Source organism: Solea solea, chromosome 12, assembly GCF_958295425.1.
Source record: "Solea solea chromosome 12, fSolSol10.1, whole genome shotgun sequence".
NCBI classification, from domain to species: domain Eukaryota; kingdom Metazoa; phylum Chordata; class Actinopteri; order Pleuronectiformes; family Soleidae; genus Solea; species Solea solea.
In genome coordinates, this window is record NC_081145.1 from 5624883 (window position 1) to 5635879 (window position 10997).

The following is a 10997-nucleotide window of genomic DNA, read 5'->3' on the forward strand; positions in this document are numbered from 1 at the left end:
GTTTGATAGCAGTGTGGCTGATATGGGATCAGCCTGTTCAGACTCAATGCATCCAAGAGAGAGATCATCATGAAGTGTCATGTTGCAGTTCTGGTCTGTGTGGTGCTCACAGAGGGACGTGTCAGGTAAGGAAACTGAAAGTGAAAAGTGTAATGTTGCCTGTGCAGGATTCCTCTGCGGAGTCACAAGTCGATGTGTGAGGCCCTGAGAGAGAAGGGGCTCAAGCTGCTTTACCAGCAGCACCAGGCCAAGGATGGAGAAGCTGATTGATTTGACAAATCCCGACTTAATTTAACACTCGTTACTGTAGAATGTACCTTTATAACATGTGTTGCCGGCCACTCCTTTAGGGGGAGCCATGTTGACTAGATTTAGTCCATGACTCGAGCATGGACGCACATACTGACCTCCTATTTATATTGGATTCCCTATGACCTCTATTTTATTACTCAAAATGTTAGAAGATTAAAGCATGAACTAACTTCTTTGTTACCCACACCACATATCAGCATTGGGACACGACCCTAGGCCTTTCATGTTCTTCTCACTGACTCTGTCAACCTGTGGGCAAACTCCATGCACTAGAAAAGTGAGGAAACCATCATACCTTATATTGAATAAATCCTTCATGTGCCACTGTCTGTACAACTTCTCTAGCAGACTTAAAGTGACCCAATGTAGGATTACAACCTTCAAATAATGTATCCATGGTCACTTTGATGACACTACGACTCAAAGCCTGATCAGGTCTGCATCGGCTGCCTCGGCACAATGGAATTTAAGGTTCATGCTTCGGCAAACGTCACACCTACTTTGTGTTACTTTAAAGCAGAGCTGGTCACTTTTTCCCTTTTGTCTTGATGGAGCTCCCCCTACCACAAACATCCATCCATTCTCTGCCACTTTATCCTCACTGTTTTCTGCTAACAGACGCAACAAGCCATTCAACCATCACCATGACTCTGACGCTGTTAAATGAGTGTCAAAATCCTGCATAGTTCTGCTTTACAGCTGATATATACATGGGATTTAGATAGTTTGTGAAATTGCAGACATGTCACTTAGAAAACAGGAGAAAGGAGGATCATTTTTGGTCCTCAATTGGCGTCTGCACTGGAGATAGAATACCAAAAATGGGCAAATGTGATGTATAAGATGACGATGATGTCAGATAACCTTTAAAATGTTTAAAATCCTGGTGACAGGGGTCAGGGTTGTTCTAAGATTCGGCTGAAACACTCTCTTTCTCTCTCCCTCTCCCTCTCTCTCTCTCAACTGCAGTGCTTGAACCTGATGCTTGGCTTGTACCAAATGAAGTTCTCTTTGGTCTATGCAAGCCTTGTGTCAGCCGAGTCTCTTTCTGCACCGTCATCTCACCACCATGATGTTATATAAAGGAGGAAGGCCAAGTTATCGACAAGTGTACAATTGTTTACGATGCTGAACTGGAGTTTCAACTTGACTGCCAGACACAATGACACAATACATCAAAAGTAACACCAACCTCCCAACCTGAGTGTGGTCTGTGGGTGTGACCACACACACACACACACACACACACACACACAGGCTGAAGAGCTTGACTTTCCCAAACCTGGAGAAAAAAGAACCACTAATGAGCTCCTCGCCTGTCTGAACCTTCAGGGAATCAGTGTTTTTTAAGTGTGAGTGTGGGTGTGTGATTCACAGCGGAAAATCACCACATCGGCGCCGCTGTATCCAAGGCAGTTTGTCACCACCAAACAAATGAAAGAAGGTAAATTTATATTTTGGGTGGGGAGGTTAGAGAAACCTGCTGGACACAAGAGATGGACAGGAAGGGGCGGCGGGCATCGAGGCGAAGATTAGAGTATTAGATGAATTCAAAATAGCTTAGAAAAGCAATAAATAAAGAAAGTACTAAGGGTGGAAAGCTGCTGTAAGGCCTGATCTAGATCATCACCTACATCCTGTAATCAAGAGAAAAGAAGGGAAAAAACAGCTGACGCGGATCAAAGTGACAGGTAAGTGATCGATTAAAGATCAAACATGATGATCGTTGTTCAGGGCTGTGAGGGAACGAGAGAGAGAGAGAGAGAGAGAGAGGTGTACAGGGTGAGCTTGTGATAACCCGGCTACCTTCTTTGGCAGAGAGCTGCATCCCAGAGCTGATCATTTCAATTTCATAATTATTTTGAATTATTTATGTTTAACAGAAGTTCTCTTCTTTTGTCCGAATGCCGCCCCCTGGGAGTGAGGCTGATACATACCCGCATTCCTCTTAAAGTCATGTTTGTTGTTTCTTTCTTTCATGTTTCCTGTTTTATTGTGAAACTGTTTCAGATCGCTTCACTTCCTGCCCCTGTGTGTTTCCCCTCCAGGCTTGATTGTCTGCCCCGCCCTCATTAGATTCACCTGTATATAAGCTGTGTTTCCCTTGTTTGTCTTTGTACCTCAGTGTCTAATGTTCCAGCCTTCTTGCTGTTTGTGGTGATCTGGTTTCCTGTTTTGTTTTTGTTTTTTTTTGGATTATCGCCTGTTTTTGCCTGGACTGATCGTTGTCTACCGAGCCACTGTTTGTGACAACTGAAGTGAGTTTATTTTGAAATATGAACTGTTTTTGGAGCCGTGCTTTTTGTGGAGTACCAGTTTTAATCCCATTTTCAAACTAACCATGACGCCGCTCCCAAAATGGATGTAATTACAATGTATTTATACCCACACAGAGCAGCAGGAAAAAAAATCAATGCCCTCACTAAGCACAATGTCACATTACTCAATATTGCATTATTTCTTAGGTAGGAAGTAAAATAAGAACGTTGACACGGTTTCTGGTAAGAGATGGTTCTGCTAAATCACCACAAATGTAATTATCAATGCTGCTGTGAACAATATGGGAGTGGAGATGATATCTCTACCCTGGCTGAATGTGACTGAACCAAACACAAACCATCTTTAATATCATCTATTCCTTGTGTTTCATTTCCTTCCCCTGCCCTCCTTGTATCCAACATCACCTCCAGACTCCATGTGGTTTGTTTCTATCTGCTTGTGTTAGGGTTCTCATGTGGTTTTGTAACACCTGTGGACTCACAACAGAGTGTGGTTCCATCTCCCCTCAACTGCAGGACGTCAGAAATGTGACGTCCTGTGACACACAGAGTATTGATTGATCTGTGGGTTGTTTTGTCAATGAAGTGATTAAACCTTAAAATGATCATGTTCTCAAATGTGTTGTTTTGTCTGCAAAACAACACATTTGAGAACATGATCATTTATAGTTTATAGTTATAGTTTAGTATGGAGCAAAGACACTAGAACATTTTCACTTTTAAGAAGCTGAAATATCTGTTAAATAAGTGATTATCAAGATGGCTGACAATAATGATCAACAGTAATGATTATAGGCCCTATTTCTGAATCATAATGAATTGCTTTTGTTAGGATATACAATTTAAAAATTCACTTCTGTGTCAAATACATACGAATTGTATAAATAAGTGTCAATATACAATATGTAGACAGTGCTAGAAAAGTCATTTAACCTAAATAAGTCAACTGTGTACAACCTCATATATAAATGTAAGCTTTGAAATGATGTGCAACTACATTGGCACTGAAGCTAAATGCAAATGTGGCGCAATTCTACACAAAAGCACAGTGTACGTGTATATATGACACACTCTGGAGTATGTTTAACTTTTAAATGGAACCATTTTTAAAATCATCTTTAACCGACTACTGTGTATTTTCATCACTGAAAGGTAACAATGTCAATTGCTATTTTTAGTTTAGAGATTATATTAAATGCATGCACAGACCCTTAATGGTTTTAAAGGCACAGTGTTTCAAATGTACCAACATTTCCGTGTAGATGTGGCCTAAATCAGTGGTTGTCAAGCTTTTTACATCAAATACTACATGAGAAAATATTGAGCTCTTAAAGCAACTTTAAAATACTGTGGTGTAAATAGGTCGAGCAATGTTTTTTCAAAGACTTTTCACAGGAGGCAGTTTTTGTTAAGATGGAGTGAGAGATAAGGAGACTCTATTATTATTCAATTCATTTTGTTATCTGTTTCATTTTCGACGCACTCCAGCAGTTCATGGCTAAAGCTTCTCAAATGAAGAAGAGAATAGAATTGAAGTCCCTTGTCAGATCCAAATACTTGGAGCACATTTGTGTAAAGGTGTTCGTGTAGCACGTCAAGTAGATGGTCGAAATCAAACCGTGATATGAGAATAAAATGAAAAAGCACTCTGTAAAAACCATACTAAAATGGATACAGATGGAATATAGAGGCTCAGCACAGGCTCTTTGTTGTGATTAAGCTGCCTTTTAACCGTGAGCACCTGCTCCTCCTCGGTGACATCATGATTCTGTGTGGTTGCCACAGACTCATTAATAAGATCAATTTCTCAGGCTTTTCACCCACCATCAGTCTCCAGTAATGTACCCCCCCATCACCCCACCCCACCTCTCTCACACACGCACACACATGTATGAGTCATGCGTTTAACCTAATGAAGCACTCTCTGTTAGATCCAAGGCTGAAGATCACGTGACTGTTAAAGTGACGGCAGAGATGATGCATCGGTTTGATCATGTGATGATTTCCAATGTGGCCAGTTTCAGATCAATGAGTCATAATATTAACAATGCATTAGCCATGAGAGGGAAATGTGATCAGATGTATCACTATTTAATCACCAAAAACAAAGACGACACAGTCTTTGTGTTTATGTGACATTAGAAAAAAAAATTAATGATGGTATTTGTCCGACTAAATCTAGACTGTTAAACTTCATGTTACATCAAAGTCCTCAAAGTCAGACGAACACACCTGTGAGTCAGAGGGAATGGTCATTTTTAACATCATTATTCCTATTATCATTGGAATAACCCGTTTAAAAGGACTACTGTGTGATATGTGTGCAGGTCTGTGAGAAACAAAGACCAGGGCAATTTTGACACACAGTTTGGCTTTAAAAAAATATTGCATTGAATATTGCGAAAATAAAATTTTGATGAATTATTCAGTCCTCGTTCCCACCCCGATTATAAATAACAGAAGAAACTGGGACAGTGAGGACAACAGTGACAAAAACATGGCAGAATTCAGGCCAGTCCATATTTTGGACTGACGAGATCAGCTTACAAAACTAGGATTTCTGGATGGTAGGAAGACTCAGAATGCTAACAACCAGCTGTAACCTAAAGAAGCAGGAAGTATCAGACACACTTCAGCCAATACATTCCCCACAAGTGCTAATATACTGGGAAAAGGGAAGTCGTCCAACTACACGGTGCAGCTGAGCTACAACTTAACTGTGCATGGAAACATACTGACTGAAGATTGACAGATGAAAAGAAAGATGGCACTTTGAGGATGTACAGAGTGAAATGGACCAAAAAACAACAACATGAGAGATGGAGAGCATGGGAGCATGGGAGGCACAATGAAGCTGAAATGAATCTGTATTTGATTTAAGCCTCTTACCTCGTGGTAACCATTATACCCAGCATCAGCCACCTCCCTCCCTCCCTCCCTCTCTCTGCCTGCTCCAACAGCCTGCTCCAAAGAGTCTGACAGCACAAGTGGAGCATCCACGCCTCAACTTATAAGATTCAAACAAATTAAAGAGGGCAGAGGGTGGAGTGAGGTAAACCAGAGGTAGAGGATCTGGAAAACCCCTTTGAGAGAACATTTGAGAAGCTGGAGCACATTTTTGCTCCAAAATGGCTTCAATAATTGATCGAGGGATTTGTTTTTCTGTTTGGTGACTCACCGCAATATTGACTGATCTAACGCAGTCCATTTAGGTTTAGTCTTCCTAAATTGCAATATTTTCCATAAAGAAAGCTTGGGATTAATCTGTCGATGACATACTGTTTAGTCAGAACAGAATAACATGGTGAGCCCAAAGAAGAAGAAGAATCTTGCCTTTCATGGGCTTTCACAGATTTACTGCTGCTCCCCGGACACATCGGAAAGAGTCGACTCGGCAAAACCCAATTCTTTCACAAATTTTAAACAATGGAGCATATGGGTTGTTGTAGGAAACACCTTTTCTGTTTTAGGTTTCAGAAAACCCGGAAGAGAGATTTAACATGATCAGTACAATAATAGAATGATCATTTTTATACAGTGTGTGTGTGTGTGTGTATATATATACACACACACACGTGTATATAAAATAAAATGAAGTCTTTATGAAAACAATTCAACAAACTGTATCAATCGGGTTTCTGAATTACACTGAGAAATGACAGTGTACATTTCTGGTGCTCAGACAAGAGGAAAAATGATACTCCTTTATGGATTATGTTGAAAACAGGATTATGGTTATGTAAAGCAGATTATTGTAGCGCATCATTAAAACACAGGTGGTTAGAGAAAAAGACATGTACAGAAAAAAGGTGTGGTGCATGCAGTTCTATTGGATGAGCAAACTAAAACTATGTTTTATCGCCAGATGTTTCATCAATCTGATCAGTTTGTATTTCACTCTACGGCCTACTCAAGACAAAGAAATTAAAAAATGACTCAGACTGATCAGTCTCCATCACATTCACATAACAGTGATGCACACAAAACACAAAATGTTGACTAAAAAGTCTTGCAATTGTGTAGTCAGTGACACAAATAGGGCCGCAACTAACAATTATTTTCATAATTGATTATCTGTTGTTTATTTAATTAATCGTTTGGTCCATAAAATGTAAGAACATTTAGAAAAATGTTGATCCCAAACATCCTAAATGTCTTATTTTGTCCATAAATTAACAGTATATCTTAATGAAGAAAGAAGATATTCACATTTAAGCAGCTGAAAAATCATACAGCTTGTTTTAATTATTAAAAAAAAAAACCGACTATCAAAACAGTCGAATAATCGTCACAGCTCTTCTAAGAAGTAAAACGTGTGCTTGTCATAGCTCAAGATGAATTCATAAACATTTTCTCAGTGACGTTAATTCACAGTTGTGATGACGGTCGTCTGTGCGCTGTGATCTAAGGTCATTATGTGAAAAACAAAGTCACATATTGATCTGATAGGATCTGCTCATGAGGTGGAGCTACAGTATGTAACTAAATCCAGCAGGAGTGCATTCTGTGGATGAAAAAAAAAAACTCCACTGGGAGCTGCTCGCTAATGTGATTGCATTCTGGAGGACATAGGACATGTGGACACACACACACACAGGGAGCAAGCACAATGAAATGCATTAGTGCATAGAGAGCCTTCACTATCATTCTCATGTGCGGGTGAGTTAAAATCCCTTGATTTAATTCAATAGCGGGACAATTGTAGACGATTGTTTTGTCGTCACAGCTCTTAAATTGGATGTGTTCTCTGTGTGAAGACGAGGTTCTCGAAGTAGGAACATGATTTTGCCTGGAAACCACATATAAATACAAAGAAGTATGCATTATTTATACAAAGCATATTATTAGGCTATGGCCCTGGACAAAAATAGAGCTTAATATTGAGGCAATATTTCAGTGTTGAAATATTCCAGGTTCAAGTTTCATCCAATTTAACAATAATTTTACAATAATAATAATAATAATAATAATAATAATAATTTAGACTTGTATAGTGTGTTTCAAGGTACCAAAGAGAAGGCAACACTAAAGAATAATGGCTTTTTTGATGCGTTTGTACACGATTCTGCTTTGTTGTTGTGTTTGTTGAGTATTACTTTAACTCATCCCATCTATGGAAATTTCTGTTTCAAGGAACTTCCTGGTTCAATAAAAAGAGACAGACAACAAAACACATGAGTGAGGTCAGAAGTGGACCTCTACTTACTACTAATACTACTACTAATACTAATACAACGATTTGTTTTCCTTCCTTTTTCTGTCTTGCATGTCTTATTTTGTTTTGTACGCACATTTAATGAAACACTCAAATAACAACAACAACAACTATAATAATGATGATAATAATAATAATAAGAAGAAGAAGAAGAAGAAGAAGAGAGAAACCACAAGTACATTTGTCCTATGAGGTCACAACATCATCACCATCAAAGGGTTTTTCACAGAACATCAGTATCAGTGGCACAGACCTCCTTCTTCTCTCTATGTAAATCATTGTTCAGCAAACATGCCCTTGCTTTGCTTTGGGTTGGACTCAACAGGGCGTGGGCCTCCCTCGCACAGAGAATGCGCAAAGCGGGTGACTGACTGTCGCCACAGCTCGGGATCAGTCATCTGCCCTCTCTGTCACACATTTGTACCTTGTTTTACTTCCCGACGATGACGATAAATGAGGAACAATCCGCTCCAAACACAAGCAAAGCAGCAGTGACGAGCTGCAGCACCTACAGACTGTGTGAAGGCCTGTCACAGTATCCATCTATGAGGATGCTGTCCATGATTAATATGTGCTGTTTTACAACAGCCATAAACAACAAAGCTGAGAACAGGTATATTCCTGCTGTCTAGTGCCCTTTCTCCCTCTCATCATCATCATCATCATCATCATCACCACCACCATCATCATCATCCCTCCACTGTCGCCCTCCAGCTCTTACCTGCAGCCAGGAGGAGAGAGGGAATGGAAAGTGGAGAGAGAAAACATCTCAGCCCTGTCCGCCATCTTCTTCCACCACAAATGACTCAGAGCGAATGCAGAGAATCACGGAGGAGGCGCAGTCCATTCACAGTCACAGCGGCAGGGGCAGGGAGAGGACAGACGCGGCCGTGGACAGTGTCGGTGTCAGTCGCTCTCTCTCTCTCCCACTCACTCACCGAGCGGATGCCCCCCTCCCCCGGCCGCAAGCCTGCAATCAGACGCGCTGCCTGAACAGCACCGTCAAATCTGCATCCAAGCATCCACACCGAGGAGCGCGCGCAGGGCAGGAGGAGGGAGGAGAAGAGGAGTCAGAGGAAGAATACACAGCTCACAAATCAAAAACTGGAAAAAAAAAGAATACAATCCAGTGTTTGCTCCCACGATGATGCAGGAGCGTCACAGTCAGTGTCAGTGCGCCACCGCAGTCCTTGTTTGCGATGATCGCCAAATGTCTGCTGTTGTGATGCTGCCGGTGAAACACAGGGGAGAAAGAGGGAGAGAGAGGGAGGCCAGCAGTGCAGGAGGAGGAGGATGGAGGATGGAGGGAGGGGTGTGTGTGTGTGTGTGTGTGTGTGTGTGGTATAACGTCAGTGGCGTTACCGTATTATGCGCACTTGCGCAGGACCGTCCTGCCTGAGTGGATGCTGTCAGAGCTGAAGTCTGCAGGTCTGACCAGCAGCAAACAAACTAACCAAGTATTTACCGTCACAGCCCTGCTTATATAAAGATTCATTCAATTCCATTCAACTTTAGTTATCCCCTTTATTCATTCAAGGTCAGGGCCAGACCAAGACTTTATGGGGCCCTAAGCAGAATTTGATTTTGGGCCTCTATCCTTTGCAGTAGCCGGTGCTGGACTATTATTGATTAAAATGAAAACACTATAAATTGCATTATTGATAGCTGTGTTATCCACACCAAACCTGTGTCACTTTTGTTTTGTTTTTAACCTTGGAGGGCAAAGTGTGTTGAATTAAACGAGTATACCAGACTTTGGATTTAAAACCTGTGTCAATGTGCACTAGGTGAGCAATCTTCACCTCCAACACTATTTAGATGTTTAAATATATAAGAAAATATCTAGATTTCTTCAATATGTTAAAAAAAAAAATTCTCCATACACTTTTGGGGGCCCAGTGCCAGCGTAAGCAAACTAGCCACTTAGTTTATGCTTATCCCTCAGGCCAGCTCTCTTCAAGGTCCTATAGAGCAGTCAAACAAGCCACTAACAAATTAAACTACAAAAAGTTTACATGTGTGTTATATGTGGGCTTCTTGTTATGGCCAAAATGGTGACCACAATTTATTTATTTATTAATTTATTGAATCAAAATCAATCACAAATGGGACAACAGGGATCAACAGAGATAACCCTGGATTTTGGTGAAACGACACAATATTGTATAAACGTGTACATATACAGTATATAAGGGACAATTACATGACTTTTCAAGGTCATAAATAGGTGTCTACGAGTTATAACTTATAACCCACATGGGTTTGTCCCTGGTTTCCATGGAGGCCCCACCCATGTTTACCCACTTCAAGCCCATGTCCACTTTGTACCCTTTCCAGGCTACCTGGATATTAAGTAAGAATGGTTTGAAGTGGGCGAATAATTACGCCCCATATGGTTTCAGTAACATAATATGGGTGGGGCCACCATGGAAACCACAGACAAACCCACTTAGCAACCATGTTGGTGACCTGAATATAAACCTTAAATGTCAAAACTATTCCATCTTGAAAGATTAATTTTTTTTTTATCCTGGATCAACACCTAAATGTAATAATTCCCCATTTGGCCATAACCTATATCACTATGATTACACAGTGATGTTAGTATTTGAGGCTGGATCACAGATTATAAATAACTATATTATTATATTTCACTCTCACCCCAGACTCTGGCAGATATCATTATATGGAGACACAGTGTGGAGCTGTTCACTGCATTTAGTGCTGAAATTGTGGTACTTGCCAAGCTGTAGTTTCTCAAATGTGCCCCTGGGGGGCATCAAATACCCACTTAATGAGTGAAAAACCTGTGGAGTCACACTTTATATATAAATATTTTGATATGATCTGCAATGAACTGGTGACCTGTCCAGGTTGTGACCGCACCCTTTTACCCTATGTCTGCTGGGATTGGCTGATTTTTTTTTGCCTTAATTCCTCCAATAACAGAATTGACCAATTGTAATTATTCAGCTGAGAATAATTGTGCTTATAAAGCCCATGACATTTTTGTCATCTTCTGAACTGCAGGAATTGAAAATGTGTTGTATATATTTGTTTTTTCAAGAAAAATAGCACTTAGCATTTTAAGCACAGTTGTGTTTTTATTTTCATTAAATGGAAGGATTTACAGACTTTGAAGTGGGCAGATGTAGTCCATGTGTAATATTTATTATCACTCAGAGGCCAGT

The 10997-nt window shown here is 40.4% G+C and overlaps 1 protein-coding gene across 2 annotated transcripts in view; it reads right to left on the reverse strand.

Moving 5' to 3' along the window:
• Nucleotides 1-9102, reverse strand: part of mapk8ip2 (mitogen-activated protein kinase 8 interacting protein 2) — a 31090-nt gene extending 21988 nt beyond the window's left edge. Inside the window, exon 1 of one of the 2 annotated variants that reach the window (XM_058645808.1) lies at nt 8528-9102. In XM_058645808.1, the coding sequence (XP_058501791.1) occupies nt 8528-8592 (65 nt within the window). In that variant the 5' untranslated portion in view covers nt 8593-9102. The remainder of the gene's footprint in view (nt 1-8527) is intronic. The other variant, XM_058645809.1, reaches the window with a different exon arrangement.
• Between the last annotated feature and the right edge of the window lie 1895 nt (nt 9103-10997).